This window comes from Piliocolobus tephrosceles, chromosome 8 (assembly GCF_002776525.5).
Source record: "Piliocolobus tephrosceles isolate RC106 chromosome 8, ASM277652v3, whole genome shotgun sequence".
Lineage (NCBI taxonomy): Eukaryota > Metazoa > Chordata > Mammalia > Primates > Cercopithecidae > Piliocolobus > Piliocolobus tephrosceles.
In genome coordinates this window covers 117,335,560-117,355,002 of record NC_045441.1, presented here as the reverse complement: position 1 = coordinate 117,355,002, position 19,443 = coordinate 117,335,560, and the positions used below count along the sequence as shown (strand labels likewise).

Sequence of the window (19,443 nt, the reverse complement as noted above, 5' to 3'; positions counted from 1 at the left end):
TTTTAAGATTTGTCACATGTCTAATCAGTGGCAGAAAGGGGACTAGAACTCAGGTAACCCAATCTTAGCACAGGGCTCATTCTACAATACCAGGCTACTGACATAGGCCTTGCCCAATCACTGCTGGCTTTTTTAGCTCTCTCTGGCTTTATCACAGGAGTCTCCCTGTGTGAAACTGCAAGTGAAAACAATCTGAATCCAGTGTCTCTTTCTCTTAGGGTTTAAGAAGGCTTCTTCCCTTCTTATTCCTTGGTGGCACCATTCCAAATCCAAGAAGCAGTCAGAGCCAGGGGCTGTGAGGGGCAAGAAGCCATGGCTAGATGGTACTCGGGTTACCAAAATGAGAGGCTGCAGTCCCACTTTCAGCTCAGAAGGGCTCTGTGCAACGATGGCCCCACAGCCTCCTCTGTAGTCCAGTTAGTAGGTTCAGCGGTGCTTTCCTGGCCCAGTTGGCTTACAGGGGCAAAGCAGCCTGGTGTAGAGCTCGACAGAGCTTGGGCATAGTCACCTTCATGGATGGCAGTCACAAATATTTACTGAGAGACAACCTCATTACTAAGTACTGGCCTGACCCAAATCGGCCCCCACTTTCATCCACCTTTACAGTGCGGGGCAGCAGCTTTCATCTGTGGAGCCTGGAGCTGAACAGACAGGGTTTGAGTTTGCCCACAGTAGCAGGGGACCAGCCCAGGCAGAGCCCCTGTTGCCTGAGGAAGGAGGGATAGTCATACTTAATCGTTGCCATCCAGACCCTGGCCAGGGGTCTCCTCAGGCAACAGACGACTCTACTAGGTTGGTGCCAGCTATAAAGGAGCAGAACCTTTCACCAGAAAGTCTGAGTGTCCTCCGCAGTCCTGTCAGGCTAGGTTCACATTTGAGTCTACTAGACGGTAGTGTCCTGCTTGAGACTAAAGATATGCAGATGGGGTTTCAATCAAGACATAAAAAGGGCTGCTAAGGAGCCCAGATGGAACTAAACCCTAGTATCAGGGTTTGACTTACCTCCATGTCTCCCTTATTCTTCTTGATGAGAGTTCATTTTCTTAGCCCATCTCCTACCCTTCATCTTACTTCTCTGACACATCCTTAACTGAACTTTCCTACAGTCTCTCCCTCCTCCCCCCTCCACTTGCCTCCACCATTTACTCTATGCAGAGTGGACACAGTGGGCATTCTTGTTAGTGATAAAAACATCGGACTCACGGTTTGAAGGCTGGATGGAAAGGTTGGCTCTGTCATTTTCTAGTGTATGACCTTGGGCAAGTTATTTGCCTGCCTGAGCTAAGTGCCCTCCATCTATGAAATGGAGACAAGTGTGGCAATTACTTTCCCTGGGTAAATGAAGATTAAACAAGAACAGATACAAGTACTTGGTATGGTGGATGGCACATAGTAGATAAGCATTCCAGTAAATGACGATTGAAGTGGACGAATGAAACCTGAGTTCTCATCCCACTGGGAGAATACTTTGGGGAATCACTTCCACACCCAAGTTCATTGACATCTGAGACATGCTGAGGCTCAAATCCATTATCACTTACTAGTGACCCGAGGCAACATATTTGACCCATATAAAATGAATAATAGGGTTGCTGGGAATATTAACACTGGAATACAGACAAGGTAAGGGTTCAATAAATAGAAACTATCAAGGTTATTATTTGACAGCAAACGATAACAGAAAGGTCTTGGTAAAGAATGGGGACTCCAACTTGCTTACAAAGGAACCGTTTCCAGGACTTCAAGTATTCCATGGCGTATTGAAGGAGGTTCAGGTTACTGGGCAGAAGACAATACTAAGAAATGGATGTGGTAGAAACCAGAGAGCTGAGAAATCTAGGACCTCCTCGTTCTGAAGCAACAGCCCACGTGCAGGTGATGCGGGTTTATCTAGCGAGCCTGCCAGAAATCACACCGAGAGAGGGGTGGGGGATAAGGAGTATGTAGGCAGCTCTTGAAGGGAAGGGATATTAAACCATGTTATATTCTAGTGGACCGGCTTCCCAGGGCTCAGCTACAGATTGCCCCACCCACAGTCGGCAGAGAAAGGGGCAGTCTTTTTTTCAGGGGGGTGGGAAAAAGCTGACCTAGTCCTGTTCTCCTACACTAGTCTGTCAAATGCCTTAGGGTCTCCTACCAGAAATAGGAGCAAGAATTCCACCCCCACTCCCAATCGCTACCCCTGGCTGCCACGCAGTTCTTTTCAGAGAGTCCTAGCCAAGGAGGGGCTGGCGAGCTCACAGGGCAGGGGGCTCAGCCGCCCGCCTCCCTTCCCCCAGTTCTCTGGGAACAGCGGCAAGGGGCGACTCCGGCCAGCGAAGACTGAGAAACCGCGGCTGCAGCTCCATGAATGAATGGGCTGTGTCGTGGGCTCCGGGAGTTCACCTCAATCCTTCCTGCCGGCCTCCGTGCTGTCCCAGGTTGTCATTCCCCAGCTCGTCGCACTTGGTCATTCCTGCCACTGTTTCCCGCCCCCGCAACCCTCATTAAGGAAACTCTCATTTAAAGCCCCAGTGAGAACCCAGGAGGGGTGAGGCAGAGCGAAAGAGGGGCCGGCGGCAGTGCAGCAGCGAAGCCCGGGCTCTCGGTCCTGGGCGCCTCGTGGCCCCCACCGCCCTCCCCCGAGTCCCCACCACGCAGTTCCGAACTCCGAGCGCGAGTCCGCGGCCCGGGCGGCGCGGCGAGGCGCCCCGTCAGCAGTCGGCGGGGGTGAGGATGACGCGGGCCGGGCGGGAGGCAGGCCAACTGCAGCGGCCCCGCCGCGGGCCGCCGGGCCCCTGAGCCCCGCTCTCCAGAGCCAGGGGGCGCTGGGTGCGGGCCAGAGGGCGGGGGCCGGTGAGGGCTCTCCCGCCGCAGCCCCGCGCCGCTCCAGCCTATCAGCGGCCACCCAACGGCTCCCTCCGACCGGCCCAAAATAGCTGCGAACGCCTGCGACTTGCGCGCGGCCCCTCACTTGACGCTCACTCCAGCTCGCTCGCCCGCTAGCCCTGGCCCCGCTCCGCTCGTCTAGAGGGGGCGGGGAGGAAGCGGCCCGGGGAGGGGGGAGGGGGGAGGGGAAGAGCGAGGAAGAGAGGAAGGAAGGAAGGAGGAAGGAGGAAGACGGGCGGCCAGAGGCGCGGGGCTGCGCGGCGCCGGCCGGCGCGGCGCTGGAAGGCGCCGGCGTTAACCCCGCGAGGCAGCCGGCGGAGGGGGAGCAGCGCTAATACCTAAGAGCACTGCATCACGCTAATCTTCTCCCAGAACAGTATGCGTCAGCAGTACATTCACGTTCTGACTGAAGGACAAAAGGATGAGAGAGCAGTCTGCGTGGCTGCCGCCTGCAACACCGCGAGCCCGGCGCGAGGAGGAGACGGTGGGCACCGCGCACAGGAGCCCCGCTGTTGCCGCCGTCGCCGCTAGCCAGCGGGGACTATGTTCCCAGGCTCCGGAGCTTTTCCCGCAGCCGCGACCCCCGCTCCTCACGCCGCTGCAGCAGTCCGCTGGCGGCGCGGCCACTGAGGGCGCCGGGAGCCAAAGCCGCGAACTCGCTCCCTCCGCACAAATCCGGAGCCGGCGGCGCGCCGGGGGCCGGGCAGCGGCGGGCGGCGACGGGCGGTTGCGCGCCGCCGGGGGCTGCGGCCGCCGCCGCCGCCGGACCCGCGCCCGCCCCCGGACTCTCTGAAGGGGCCTGTGGTGCAGGCGCGACCGCGGGCGCCTCGCGCTCCTCCGGCCGGCGGACCGGGTCCGGGCGCAGCTGCCACGCCACTGGCCCTCGGGCGCCTGACGGATCGCCGACCCGCGCGCCGGCAGCCGGCGGACTGGAGAACTGAGCCCGGTTTTTGTCTCTTCCACCCTCCGAGAAGAGGCGAGGAGAAAGGGGGTGTGTGTCTGGGGAGGGCGAAGGCGCCGCGAACACCTCTTAACTCTCGCCGCCCCGCGAGCTCACGACCGCAATCAGCTGCCGCCGGCCCGGAGCGGCCGACGCGGGGAGAGGGAGCGCAGCATCGAGCGAGCGCGGCCTGGGCGGCTTCGGGGCGCCCCCGCACCCCCTCCGGCGGCGGCCTGGGGAGCGGGCCGGGGCCGCCGGAGCGCACTTTGGCGATGAAGCGCCTTCTCCCGCGGCTGGAGCGAGCCCGTGCCAGGGTCCAAGGACAAAGCCGGGAAGCGCTGGTGGCGCCGCTCCTCGGGCGGAGGGGGGGGCATGCACCTGCATAGCCCGCCGGGCCTTGGCTCTCCCAGGCGCGCCTCAACTCCGCGGCTTCGCCGGCTCAGGCTCCGGATTTACTAGAAGCCATTTTGTCTCCCCCACCCCTTCCCTCCCCTCCCCTCCCCTCTGCCCTCCCCGCCCCCACCACTTCCCCCTTTTGTTAATTAAAACTAAGAAGTCGGAATGGGAACGAGGTGCCCAGCTCCCGTGGAGAAAGCTTAAGGACACCACGCCAGTGTTTTCCTGCCTTCCTTCCGAGGTAGGTGACGGCGAACTGGGTGGGGACGGTTGCAGTGTGGGAGAGTCGTAGCTTTCGGAGGGCTTGCCTTGAGGGTGGGTTGGGAGACGAGGGGCCGCTCGAGTTTAGCAGGAATTTTTTCGGCCGATCCGCTCCGTCTCTCTAATCGCCCCCTCCCCACCTCCTTCTCCAGATGGAAAGAGGAGCTCCTAGCTCACTTAAGCCGGGGTAGGGCTGGTTCTCCTTTCCGAGCCAAAATCCCAGGCGATGGTGAATTATGAACGTGCCACACCATGAAGCTCTTGTGGCAGGTAACTGTGCACCACCACACCTGGAATGCCATCCTGCTCCCAGTCGTCTACCTCACGGCGCAAGTGTGGATTCTGTGTGCAGCCATCGCTGCTGCCGCCTCAGCCGGGCCCCAGAACTGCCCCTCTGTCTGCTCGTGCAGTAACCAGTTCAGCAAGGTGGTGTGCACCCGCCGGGGCCTCTCCGAAGTCCCGCAGGGTATTCCCTCCAACACCCGGTACCTCAACCTCATGGAGAACAACATCCAGATGATCCAGGCCGACACCTTCCGCCACCTCCACCACCTGGAGGTCCTGCAGTTGGGCAGGAACTCCATCCGGCAGATTGAGGTGGGGGCCTTCAATGGCCTGGCCAGCCTCAACACCCTGGAGCTGTTCGACAACTGGCTGACAGTCATCCCTAGCGGGGCCTTTGAATACCTGTCCAAGCTGCGGGAGCTCTGGCTTCGCAACAACCCCATCGAAAGCATCCCCTCTTACGCCTTCAACCGGGTGCCCTCCCTCATGCGCCTGGACTTGGGGGAGCTCAAGAAGCTGGAGTATATCTCCGAGGGAGCTTTTGAGGGGCTGTTCAACCTCAAATACCTGAACTTGGGCATGTGCAACATTAAAGACATGCCCAATCTCACCCCCCTGGTGGGGCTGGAGGAGCTGGAGATGTCAGGGAACCACTTCCCTGAGATCAGGCCTGGCTCCTTCCACGGCCTGAGCTCCCTCAAGAAGCTCTGGGTCATGAACTCACAGGTCAGCCTGATTGAGCGGAATGCTTTTGACGGGCTGGCTTCACTTGTGGAACTCAACTTGGCCCACAATAACCTCTCTTCTTTGCCCCATGACCTCTTTACCCCGCTGAGGTACCTGGTGGAGTTGCACCTACACCACAATCCTTGGAACTGTGATTGTGACATTCTGTGGCTAGCCTGGTGGCTTCGAGAGTATATACCCACCAATTCCACCTGCTGTGGCCGCTGTCATGCTCCCATGCACATGCGAGGCCGCTACCTCGTGGAGGTGGACCAGGCCTCTTTCCAGTGCTCTGCCCCCTTCATCATGGATGCACCTCGAGACCTCAATATTTCTGAGGGTCGGATGGCAGAACTTAAGTGTCGGACTCCCCCTATGTCCTCCGTGAAGTGGTTGCTGCCCAATGGGACAGTGCTCAGCCACGCCTCCCGCCACCCACGGATCTCTGTCCTCAACGACGGCACCTTGAACTTTTCCCACGTGCTGCTTTCAGACACTGGGGTATACACATGCATGGTGACCAATGTGGCAGGCAACTCCAACGCCTCGGCCTACCTAAATGTGAGCACGGCCGAGCTCAACACCTCCAACTACAGCTTCTTCACCACAGTAACAGTGGAGACCACAGAGATCTCGCCTGAGGACACAACGCGAAAGTACAAGCCTGTTCCTACCACGTCCACTGGTTACCAGCCGGCATATACCACCTCTACCACGGTGCTCATTCAGACCACCCGTGTTCCCAAGCAGGTGGCAGTACCCGCGACAGACACCACTGACAAGATGCAAACCAGTCTGGATGAAGTCATGAAGACCACCAAGATCATAATTGGCTGCTTTGTGGCAGTGACTCTGCTAGCTGCCGCCATGTTGATTGTCTTCTATAAACTTCGTAAGCGGCACCAGCAGCGGAGTACAGTCACAGCCGCCCGGACTGTTGAGATTATCCAGGTGGACGAAGACATCCCAGCAGCAACATCGGCAGCAGCAACAGCAGCTCCGTCCGGTGTATCAGGTGAGGGGGCAGTAGTGCTGCCCACAATTCATGACCATATTAACTACAACACCTACAAACCAGCACATGGGGCCCACTGGACAGAAAACAGCCTGGGGAACTCTCTGCACCCCACAGTCACCACTATCTCTGAACCTTATATAATTCAGACCCATACCAAGGACAAGGTACAGGAAACTCAAATATGACTCCCCTCTCCCAAAAAACTTATAAAATGCAATAGAATGCACACAAAGACAGCAACTTTTGTACAGAGTGGGGAGAGACTTTTTCTTGTATATGCTTATATATTAAATCTATGGGCTGGTTCAAACAGATTATATTAAAATTTAAAAACAAAAAGTCAAAACAAAAATATTTTCTAACTTGTAAGTTCTATTTAAAGGGGGTGGGGGGAATCTTGGGAATGTTGTGGGGTACAAGCCACAAGTTAACTTGCTATGCTGCCAGAAGGGATTTCTGGTATAAGGTTGAAATTGCTGAGATAAAATAAACTAAAACAACAAACATCCCTAAAGAGGTAGGATGTGGGCTGCTGAGGGGGCAAGAGGGATAGACTGAACTTGTCATTTTTTAGAAGATGCTTCATAGGACACAGGAATACCAATTTCTACAGACATCTTTCTTAAGCCGAGAGCTGTCTTTGCAGAATTATCTTATTTAAAAAATACAAAAAAAAGCACCATGAATTTGTACTGTGCCAAAATGTTAGTGGCAATAATATTTTTCTTCGGAGGCTAAGGGGAAGATAGATCTGTACATGTATTTTAAGCAGGAAAACCACCAAAATTCAAATGAACCCTTAAAGGGGCTGAGTCTTTGTCCATGTGCACAAGTCTTGGGGGGTCTGTGCACTGGGACGCACGTGTGCCTTGCCTGACAGAATGCTTAGGAAGGAGCAGAGAAGGATGGGAGCTGGCGTAGCTCTCAGCGCCTAATGCTTTCACATTGCACCAGATTCCTGCAGTTGGGCTTAACCCACTCTGCAAGGCATGTGTCTATTCAGGGTTTCCCAGGAGGAGGAGGCCTCTGAAGGGGTGCGGCAGCAGGGGGGTGGGAAGGGAGGGTAAAGCAGAGAGAACGTATTCACAGGAGGCCATAAATTAGCATTGTGCCATGTCCACCTGTTGTTCCTGGAATCTGACAAATGATTGTAGACAATGATGGCATTTTATGATTTTTAAAAAAGATTTTGTTTGTTTTAAGGTGGAGAGGGAGGAGAAGCCTGAAGTGGGGAGCTTGGGAGTGGAAGCTTTTCTCATGCTTGTGATTTGGTGACTTTTCTAAATGCTGATTCATTAGGGACTATTACAGCGGATGTCAACCGGTTGTGGTGATGGGGTGGGGGCAGAACATGAGTAGCAAAGAAAAAGGAGAGACAAAAAGGGTACAGGCTCATGTAAAGTAATGAAGCCTTTCCCAACCAGGATGGTTCACAAAAAAGCTCTGAGATCCACAGTTACAAGTGACACGCATGCACACATGGAGTTCCACATGGGGTCCTGTTGAATGGAGCACACTGAGGGGAAGCTTCCCTCTCCCAGGCCACCTCAGGAGAAGGTGAAAGAGAAAGGGTGGGCGTGGGTGGGGAAGGCAGAGATCTCTGTTATTCTGGTCCATTTAATGATGTAACTTCTTTCAGTTATTACTTTAGCTTTAAAAGGAAATAAGGGGTTCAGATTTGAAAGGGGGTGGTATGGGTGGGGGTGGGGAATTGCCAACAAAAGAACACTGATTGTAATGTGAGAAAAGTGTATTTTTGTATTTTAATAAATATTGTTGAATTTTTAATTCAATGTCCCCAAAGGGTTAAATTGAATAAGACCCTGAACCTATACATTCTTATGAGCCAATCATTTCTATTTAATAAAAAAGCGGGGAGGGGAGGGTAGAGATATGATGGGGGAAAGACAAATGTTAAATTATTTTCAAGTATGGGAAAATGCTAAAGCTGTTAATAACCTTTCCTTAGCTTAAATAAAAGCACCCCGATTCTAGTGCACCTTCCACAAGCTAACTGTGTTAGTCCCTGGCTTTGTTGGGGGTGTAACCAAATTCCCTGTGCCCTGGAAAAGCAGGGGAAATGGGTCAGCCTCAGCTCCTGGGACCTGGCCAAAAGTTAAATGCCACCTCAGCAGAAGCTGCTGGTCAGGCAGCACCAGCTCTACCCGAGGACCCTGGGGGACCTGGATTTCAGAGGTCTGTAATAATGTAGTTTGGCTTATATTTCCGACAGGCAGTGTTGCTTCTGTTCTCTGGGTGCTAAATAATCCAAACATGTCTTCGTGGTACGTGTCTGTCTCCTGATTCTTACCGAGTAATAATGTCCAGAGAGGCTGCATGAATCAGGACCCTGCACTTCTTCAGTGCTAGTATTTATACTAATGCAGGGAATTGGGACTGAGTGGGTGTGAACTCTTTGGAACTGAGGAGGGAAAGAGAAGCAGGCTCCACTTTGCAGCAGTTGGCTAAGGGCCAATTCTTAATCCGCCTGGGTATATACATCATTTCTGGGTATCAGTGTGCCAGCACATATGTATGGGCACACACTTACAAACTGCCACTCACAGTTCTAGGCACCAAAGATCCATTCCTCCTGCCTCTTCTTTACCGCCATACCCCCAATACAAAAGAAAACTGCAGGAGAGCAAAGGGTGGGACTTGGCTAGGACCAGGTGAAAAAGCAAGAAATTACTCCCTTTCCTAGTGCCATAAGACACAACACAGGCTGTTTAAAACAGCTTCCTGGGTATGCATTCAGAGGAAATTGCGGAGGAAGTTGCTGTTTCAGAAATAGAGGATGAGGAGCCAATTTCCTAACACCCTTCTTTTTTTTTTTTTTTTCTTTTGACAGCTATTTGAGCAGACAGGGAATTATGCAGTAACTCTGCAATGACTAAGGGTCTGTGGCTAACAGTCTGAGGAGTGAGGTACAGAAATGGGCCTAAAACAATCTTGGGAAAGAGTCCTATGGACAAATGCATTTGTCCCAAGGAAGACTATATTCAGCTCCAATCTGTGGGAGAAGGACTTTTCAAAGGATCCTCAAAGGAGTTGGGGGAGACTAAGAATATGGATCCTAGATTTAAGTATCCTCAGAGCTGCAAGGAGAGTTCCTTACCCCAGCAGGTCTGCCCTTTGATCCGTGTAGTTTCAACTTTTACAGCAGTAACCTTCCTTTGCTATCATGGTATATCCTCCTCTGTAGCAGGCACTTGGGACAGCTTTTCAGAGAGGCATCCCGTGAGTACCAAAAATGCAGCCGTGAATGCTGTGACTCATCCTTGGCCTGGCCAAGGTTTGTTACCTAGGAATGGAACACGGGTTGGTAGCTCGTCGGGGGGTAGTTATGGCAACACGTTGGATGTAAAGACTCTTGCTGATGATACACAGTTAGAAAATTTTCATTATAGAACTGAAAGCCATGAAAAATCATTTAGTCTAATCCTTTCACATTTTACAGTCAAAGAAACTGAGCCCCAGATAAATTAAAAGACATATCCAAGGTCACACTGCTAGTGGAGGAGGTGGGACTAAAAGCCCAGGTCTCTTGACCCCTAAGTCAATGTGCTTTCTCTCTGCTATTGGCTATCAAGAACATACTTAACTAGCAAAACACAGTTAAAACGGGCCCTTCCTAAGATATGTCCGTGTTCTCTTATCCCTCTTAGAGCTGTTCAATCTCTTTAGAACTGGCTCTCCTGCCCTCTAAGGCCTGACTACAGGGGCTCCACAGGTGCTAAGGGGTTAGATTATCAGGACTGTACATAACAGTTTCCTGATTCTTAGGCCCAATGGCAGACAGAAACTGCAGGATCCCAGAGAGGGTGACAGCTAAAGGGGAAGGAGTGAACTAGATAAGACTTGGTGTATTACAGTGAGAAAAGGTGGCTTGGCCTCCTCCCAGCCTTGGAAACTCTGCAGTGTAGAGGAGGTCTTAAAACACCTACTGGACCACAGAGGTTCCCCATAATGGAGCGGTTTTTGCTTACCCGGCTCAGCAATGAGAATAGTGGGAGGCTCTTTCACTCCTTTTCTCCACCGTATCTACCCCAGCTCTAGCTCTTTAAGTGCCATGCTGTAGCTGCCACTTCTATAATGTGCTCCAGGGCTTTTTAACACCCTTCAGCTGGATCCTATTATCAGTGGAGGTAAAGGTAGATAGGCTAGTTTCTAAGGCCTAGAGACATTAGCTTTATCATGGCTATTTAACATGTATTGAGGCCAGCAACTTGCTGGGTGCTGGGTGAAACCACCAGCAGAGAGTCCCTTGCAAGACAATTCCTATTGTTGTCTGGGAAGAGGGTCAGAGTCCATGGTCTCTGGCTTCCTTCCGTGGTAATGGTTAGAGACTGGGAGAGGGCTAAGTGGGCCTTACCCCAGGCTTCTACCTCAGGGGGCCAGGGCCTATAATTACGGCTCCATCATTTCGCTGCAACAAAGCAGCAGGGGCTTAAAATTAGAAAAAAGAGAGAGAGGAACATTTATATCCAAACATATGTCTGATTTTATCTCCTCTGCTGGCACTCAGCACTCAATGCCATCGGCTAATGCAGGCACTGTTCACGCCATTTCTGAATCCTGCCTCAGCTAAACTGCAAGGCAGCTTTTGGCTCAAAGCAACTCTCTTGGTCTCACTCCTTTCAGGAAGCACCCCTCTCCCATGCAAGAGGAAGAATGGTTTGGACAGGTTAATGTTGTTTTCATCTTTGCTTTAAATTAAAACGAAGTAAATTACTTCTTGGAGCAGTGATAAGGCCTTGAGGAACTAGATCAATGTAATACACACACACACACACACACACACACACACAATATAGCATAGTGCTTGCAAGCACAGACTCTGTAGCCAGTCTTCCTGTGTTGAATCCTAGTTCCATCACTTACTAGCTGTGTGACTTTGGGAAAAGACTCAATTTCTTCACCTAAAAAATACAATATTACTATCTACCTCAGTACTTCAGATTGTGAGAACTGAAATTTTACATATATATAATTATATATGTATATGTGTGATACAGATCTCACTGCTCCACAGCATATAGCAAAATGCTAGATAATAGTTGACAATACACTCAAACATACAGATCAACAGAGAAGCCCCATCACCACCCCATTCTTGAACACTGTGTATGTCCAGAGACATGCCTATTGTGCTACTCCAGAGAAGAAGGATGATGATCTAGAAGTCAGAGACAATAGTATCTATAAGCCCAATCACTGTGAGAAACGTGGTTATACTTATCTTCCCAGGAAAACCTTGCCTTGTACTCTGATCCCTACACCAGCACTATAGCTGTCCCAAGGCACTGATTGAGTTAGTCCAGGAATAGATTACCTTTCCTTGTGGTAAGCCAGAAGAAAGTGAAGGTGCTGATAGTGGTGCACAAGCTGAGGGCTGGGACCCTGGGAAGCCTAGGTCCTTGTACCAAGAAGGTAAACTTCCTAACGTCTTCTCCCCTACCCCATGTTTCTCTGGCACAGAGCAGTCAAAGCCTTATTACTCACGTCAGTGATGAAATGCTCCCTGACCATGAAGTGTTACGAGGACTGGGAGTGGGGAGGGGGGAGGCACTAGGAGGAAGAAGGTAGCACCGAGAGGGCCCATGGAGCTTCCGAACAGTATTGCAGAGCTAGGAGAAAAGAAAGGCAGTTAAAAAGTACCATAATTGGAGCAAATGAGAGAAGAATGGAGTTCTATGGCAGATACACAGGCTAAGGGGCTGCAATGCAGTCAAGGAGGAAAGCCAGGGAGATTCCTCTGCCTTAGCAAGCAAGAGGCTGGCTGGACCCTGGATGGGGAAGGACTGTTAGTGCGAAATTCATGGCATGGAACAGAGGGGAAGAAAAGCAGGGAGATCAACTTTCCGAGAGGCGAAGAAAGAATGCATTTTGATTTCCTAATGAGAGGCTAGAATTAGATTTTAGGATGATCACAGGTTTTATCCTCTGGTACATGCCAGCTTTGCTGTCAGTACTTGGGCCAAACCACCTACCCACAATAGTCCTGTTCCCTATCCTGGAGGCTGTCCACTGCTTGGGGAAGCAACCCAGCCTTCAGGGATGTAATTTAATCCTGACCCTGACAGGCTCACTTAGGGATCTGCTCTGAACCACTTCCTCATTTCTATTAAGGCACAGTCATAGGGAGGGGGGTAGAGTGTGCTGGGGAGAAGAGAGGGAGCAACTTGGTATTTGTCCACAAAAAGAGTAGTATTCCAGAGGGACAGTGTTATATAAATTGTGTTTTCCAATAAAAATAATGATATCTATGAGTTCAGTGCACATGGACCCTTGCAGTGAGTCAGAGATTTGGCCTAGGCCTGTGGGGGATATCCCTGGGAGAAACTGTCTTGTCAAAGGAAGTTAGCATTTGAGACGATGGCATGATCTTCGCTCACTTATCCCATCAAGAAGAGTTTTGAAACTGTAGCAGGGAAGCACTGATATGAGAAGCTATTCTCAAGCTAGATGTGGGAGCTAGATGGACCAAGATAGTACTTAGCCTTTCAGGTTCATTCATTCTGTACAATCAGGAACATTAGTAGAGCAATTACTACAGTTTAAATCAATTATAGGATGCCAAAGAAACAGTATTTGATCTACTTGTTTCTTTCATACCCTCCTACCCTTTTTTTTTTTTTTTTTTTTTTTTTGAGACAGAGTCTCACTCTGTTGCCTAGACTGGAGTGCAATGGCGTGATCTCGGCTCACTGCAACCTCCGCCTCCTGGGTTCCTGAGTAGCTGGGATTACAGGTGCACACCACCATGCCGGGCTAATTTTTGTATTTTTAGTAGAGACAGGGTTTCACCATGCTGGCCAGGCTGGTCTCAAACTCCCAACCTCAGGCGATCTGTCTGCCTCGGGCTCCCAAAGTGCTGGGATTATAGCCGTCAGTCACCGTGCCCAGCCCCCACCTACCTTATAGCCCCACTAATAAAAAAAAAAAAAAACCCTTCAATTAATTATTGTATCAGGTTTCCTGTCCCATAATCCCCATTTGAGTACACTCATCTGCCATGACAGGACCTAGGAAATCATGCATGAGGCCCTCCATTTTGAAGAATTATGGCTCTTTCTTCCTAACATTTCTCATGATATTTCCTCAAGGCAACTCCTTAGTTTGTAGTCTCTTTTACAGTTCCTTTAAGGTCTCAACCCTCACTTCCCTGTGTCTCTAAGTTGGTGCTGATTTAGTCACTAGATAAGTCACTCTACCTGCTCAATGAGTCAGCAAGGATGACTGAGAAGAGCTTTCACACACTAACTGTTCCCTGTGCAAAGTTTGGTTTCCTTGCCTCGGGCTACTTCTTCCCAGTCTTCAAGGCCCTGGCTTCCTCCCTTTACCTGCCCACTCATCCAGGTTCATTAAGACCATTCAGACAGCTTCTCCCACGGCAGGTGAACTGAATGAGTTATAGGCAGCTCTCCACAAAGGCAGTTCCAGCCAGGAGCCAAGTGCCAGTTCCCTGGATCATGCAGCTGTGTTTGGAGGAATGCTGAGTGCATCCCTCACAATAGGCCCAGAAATGGAGCTGAGGCCTCAGATACTAACAGCCTGTTTCTGCAGCCTGCCAGCCACAGTGGTTATAAGTTATAATCTATTACCATTGCAAGAAGACTTAATTTCTGGACTTAAAGGAAGTCAGATAATACTTTATCCTATTAGTGTCTGCCTGTGTGAATTGACAATGGCATCCTTCTGACACGACCGCATATTCTTCCAATTCATCTCTTTAAGGAAGGGCAGGGGGAAGTCTGGATGGAGTAGGAAAAGAGGGAGGAAAAAAATAACCTAAGGAAGAGACTGCTGAAGGAACCAGGGAAAGGGAAGCGTGTTTTTTTTTTTTTATTAGAAATGAGGAGAGGGGATGCAGAGGGACAGGACAAGACTGTGCTGTTTCAAAGCATGTTTGCATTTCATTTTGTTTCTCTCATGAGGGGGAGAGATGGCAAGCACTGGAGGTGCTGTGTGCAAATGTGTCAGAAAAAAGGCTCTGAAGCCACAGAGAAGGATGAACACAAGAAGAATAAGGCATTGGCCCATTCTGTGTGCTTGCTGTTTCATCCATTGTGCCCGTTGGAGGTTTTCCCTTTCCTTAATCCTTCTTCCCCCTTCATGTGTAAGTCCACATCCACTCCGACTAGTGTCATGTCAGCCGAGGGTGCCTTCTCATTCTGGGTGTGTTATCAAGGCTGGCTGACCTGGGGATGGCAATGGACACTGAGACAGAACACAGGTTCATGGTTCCTAACTTCCAGGATGTGGAGAGAGCAATGAGAACTTCCAAGTTAATTCAGAAAATCTAGTCGAACCCTCACATTTTATTTATGAGGAAAATGAAGCCCAGGAATATGTGCCTTGCCCAGGTGTCACAAAGCTGGTGATGCAGAGACCCTACCTGTGGTCTCTGGGTTCCCGATATAGCACAATTGCTGAGCACCTGCAGGGCCACCATGACTTACAACTCCAGGGGGCGTCATTTACGGAAATGGCAAAGTGATTAGTGCCCCCTGGAGTTTGCATTTTGGTGCAATCCTTTATAGTTCCCTTTTGGGATGGGGGAAGGCCTTTCCCACCAGTACTGTATCTGTGCTTAATGCTCTGAGACAGATGGTGCCCACTCACAATTTCACTCAAACAGGAAGAGCTGAGAAATCAGGCAACTTTCCTTTCTCTTCAGGGCATGTGTGTTCTGATGGCAGCCCCACAGCTAATAAACCAAAAGGGGCATGTGTTGCTTCCATGGCCTTCCCCTTCTCTCTACAAGAGTGCAGGGTAGTAAGGTAACATCTATCCCAACATGCCAGGAGGGCTTGCAGAAAGCTATATCATGTTAGAGGTCTGTTCAAGGTCATGCAGACCCTTGGAGAAGCAGAGAAGCCCGGAGTCCTGCTCTTCCTCCCTGGCCTTCCTAGTGTTTGTAAGCAAAGGGACCCTCAGAGGGAAAGCTCTGGCAGCCCAGGTTGACTCAGGGGCCTACCCTGAAACTGGGGTCCAGGAAGCTAGGAAATTGTCTCCTCTTCCTTCCAGCTCAACAGATCCTCTCTTGGGAACAGAGTGGCCCTGGCTATAATTTTATCACATACATTTAATTAGAATTTGTGTCCTTCATGATGGCTTCAAGTGAAGTCCCAAGAGAAACATTCTAAAAGAACAGTGCTTTCAGGCAAGGCTTTCTTCTAACCAAGTTAATTTAGCAGAAATTTGCCATCTTGCATTGGGTGGAGTTACCTCTCTTTTCAACTTCAAAGCTGGGAAGCAATGGGAGGTGAGGAATGCAGAGAAAATAAAGAGTAGGGCGGGGGCTTCAGGCAAATGAGTTTCCATCTATTAAGGAGCGGTAATTTCTGCTAGCTCCCCTAGAGACCGGTCCCCTCCAATAATGGCCTGACTCTAATGATTCCCACTCCTAAGCAACAGCCTGTGTTATGCTGGTGTTGAGGCAAACTGTGCCAGAGAAATTCCCTTTCTCTCAGAGGTGCTGCTATCATTACACAAGAGACGTTAGCTAGCCAGGAGGATGTGCTATTGATGGGGAGAGAGAAAGATAACCAAAGAGAATGCTTTTCCCTAGCAGGCTTGGTACAGGTGACTTAGGACAGAAAAGGCGGACCGAGAGGTTACAGGTTAGCAGTAAGAAAGGACTACCCATCACGGGCAGATTCTCTGGACCAGGGGGTGACCACAGGAGAAGTGGCCTCCTGATGAGTTGACGAACTCAGTTCAAGGAGGAACTAGCTGGCTGGGAGGGAGGGGCAGGTTTTTGGAGTCTGGAGTGTGGGTTAAGCTCAGGCATAATGGACAAAACTAATGGGCATTTGAGATGTGAAATGTGGTAATAAGTTCATGGGAAGTAAGGGTAAGGGATTCAATTTCAGGTCCCTAAATACTGGTCATTTCCAGGACAGAAGTACAGGGATGTGGCCTTAACAGCAATGAAGTTAGGATCATAACTGTTATTGAGGCTTCGGTGTGAGCTGAGGGTAGGGGGTTCTCTTATTGTGCCCTCTCCATTCTAAATACACTAAAATCTGTGATGAAAGCTAATATTGTGAGTTACTGCTAAAGCTGTTGCCAGCAGGTCTTGAGTAGGGGGTAGGGAGTCCCTTATTTTGCCCCTGGTGGCTTCCCCGTGATAGAGACGGACTGCTTCCAGAGGCTGCTTTGCCAGATGTGCCAGCAAGCAGCCCGGCCAGAGAGCCTGCAGTGCAGACAGATGCCCTGGGTCGTATTCAGGATGGTGAGACCTTTTACGGTACTGTGGCTCGGCTCTGGGGCAGTGCCAGAGCGGCAGGGTCATGTTCCTCAGCCAGATTCATTTCCCCCCAAACCTCTTCAAATATGTGGGTCATGGAGGGAGGCAAATTTAATTAAATTACTGTGTTGTGAACTGCCCTTCCTGGGCAAAGGCTAAAAATGGGCTCATGCTGACATGCAAACCCATCTGTGTACACAGCATGTGTTTTCTTTGTGCTGGGCTGTCAGCAGCTGGATGGGGTTGGCAATGCCCAGGGTTGGACCCAGTGAGCTGGCCCTTTTGCCACAGCAAGGCAGAATCAACAATAATCCAACCTGCACCCCATACAGCTCCGATGACCTTTTCTTTCTACTTAAAAGATGACTGGGCGGCACTCCCCCTTCCTATATCAATTTGTTTCTCCTCAAGTGCTTCTCTTGCTGACACACAGGACTTTCCCGTAAGGCGGTGTCCTGAGCAGTACCGGGTAAGAAGGAACAAAGCTGCAATGAGGTGTGATTCAGAAGAGTGCATGGGCAGGGTTTGTTTAGCTTGGCAGGAGACAGAGGGGTCTCCCGGGTGATTCTCTAGAGTGCTACTTCAGCAGTTCCCCACTGGCAATGCCAGTGCTGGATAGAAAGCCCTTGTCAGGTGCCAGAGTAAAGCAGAAAAGCTTCCTCTCCCCTGCTCCCTGCACAAATGCCACAGCGCCTATAGGACTTAACCAACAAAGGCAGGCAAGGAAGGTCAGGAGCAACTGGAAGCATTTAACATGGGAAAACCAGCAACCAAGACAAATGCTGGCTGTCCTGAAACTGTCACCCAAGGTCATTTCATTTCCCTCCTGCAAGTTCAGACCTCACTGCTGCAGTTTACAAAATACCACAAGGGTAAACAGTTTGCCCCCCACTCCGCCCCCGAGTGGTGCTGCTGCTGGAGTTGGAACAGGGCTTCCCTCTGCTGGTGTGAAGTGACTTGAGATGGGATCAGGTGTGGCGCGGGGAGTAGTAGATGCTGAAGGCTGCAAGGCAGGCTTTTCATTCGGAATGGAGACCAGGGAAGAGTCAGCTGGGCAATCTTTTCCTGACTTGTTCGCCAGAGAGAACACAGCCATCTCTCATGTCTAAAACTTCAGTGAATGCAACACATGAAGCCTGAGAGGTGGCCCTGTACTGGGACAACAGGAAAACATCTTCCTGGGCAATTAGTAGTTGTACTTATGCAGTCCCCTTCATGTCCTGGACATCCTGGCAGCAAGCAGCTAAATAGTTGATTTGAGCAGTCCAAGTAGCTCTGGGGTGATGAGAGCCCTCTGTAAGTCCCCATCTAGGCAGGTTTGCAGGTAAGTCACATGAGAACGGGGGGAAGAACCTCCCTACCCAAGCCTCTGGCATGCTGTGTGCTCTTCTGAATCACACCTCACTGCAGGATGAGGAAGGCACGATCCCTCTTGGAGCTCTGCTGTCCCCTCTACACTGTGCTGAGCAGTTCAGGGATGTTCTCTGACATAACCGGGGGTGGGGGTGGGGGTGGGGGTGGGGGAGTGGTAGTGTATCTGCCACATTTTGTAGATGGCTAAAGTTTCTGGCAGTGAATCTGATGGTTACTTTAAGGACTAAGACAAATATTGTCAATTCAGGTCCTTGGAACCTATACCTCAAGAACCTGGACTATGCCTATAGCTGACCGTTGGTCCAGTACTTCCAAATGACTAGAATTTCTGGATCAAAAACAAAAGCAGGCAGATCACTAAGATTTGGTCAGACCCAAGAAAATAATGGATCCAAGAAAGCAAGTTTCCTGTGGTTAAGAGGTTAAGTAACAATTGTAACAGGAAGAGAAAAAGACATGTAATCTGCACAAAGAGGATGGGGCAGTTATGAAGAACAAGAAATTGACTGCTTTGGTGTGATCTATCATGTGACTTTAGAAAAAGAAAAAGGTGCCTGGGTATTCTGACTAGGTGCTCTACCCTTTGGTAAAGGAGCTTTCTTCCTTACCAAATTGGAGAGAAGAAGAGGCCAGACACCAGCTATAGGCTGAGGTAACAATTATATTTCAGTGGAATGAGACCCCTTGATTTTCTGCCACCCACACGGCCCCATGCACACTCCAGCGTGAGAGCTAACCAAATGACTGGTTTCAAATTCTAGAGATAGAAGCAGATGCCTCTTCAGTTCTCTTAGTCAGTATTTTATTGTTCCTTAGGTGCCAATAAAGTATTTTATCATTATTAAAGATTAAAAATATACTTATCCTGAAGAAAACACTCCAAGTTGTATAGAAAGTCCGTAATATATCTTAATCCCGATATTCCTCAATGGAAAAAAAAAAAGGTTTGTTGGGCAGGGTGGTGCACGTCTGTAGTCCTAGCTACTAGGGAGGCTGAGGAGGGAGAAACTCTTGAGTCCAAGAGTTGAGACCAGCCTGGGCAACATAGCAAGACTCTGTCTCTTAAAAAAAAAAAAAAAAAAAAAAAAGTTGTTCCTCCCCACTAAGCAGCCTAGGGCTGGAAGAGCTTTCTCTAAGGGAGAAAAAGCCTTAAAATAATGTCAGTAATAGCAATCTAGGCATCAGAGTGAATAATATAAATGTTGGTATGGCTGCATCAATGGCATTCCAACAGCTGCTGAGATCCCTTTGGTTTGCAGATGACCCAAATGTAAATACAAATGATCTATTTACATTGCATGGCCCTATCTAAGGTGG

General features: G+C 50.3%; 2 protein-coding genes across 14 annotated transcripts in view; one reads left to right on the top strand and one right to left on the bottom strand.

Annotated features, from left to right (window-relative positions):
- Positions 1-19,443, bottom strand: part of SND1 (staphylococcal nuclease and tudor domain containing 1) — a 438,355-nt gene that overhangs the window by 59,602 nt on the left and 359,310 nt on the right. The window lies entirely within an intron of this gene.
- The window catches only part of LRRC4 (leucine rich repeat containing 4), an 88,789-nt gene continuing 73,271 nt past the window's right edge, over positions 3,926-19,443 (top strand). For 12 of the 13 annotated variants that reach the window (XR_002733942.2, XR_002733943.2, XR_002733944.2 and 9 more), the window contains exons 1-2: positions 4,208-4,445; positions 4,618-6,491. Coding sequence is in view for 3 of the 13 variants with exons in the window: in XM_023223407.1 (XP_023079175.1) it covers positions 4,718-6,491 (1,774 nt within the window). In the remaining 10 variants the exon portion in view is untranslated. Of the gene's footprint in view, positions 4,446-4,617; positions 8,283-19,443 lie in introns of those variants that run through there. The other variant, XM_023223406.2, reaches the window with a different exon arrangement.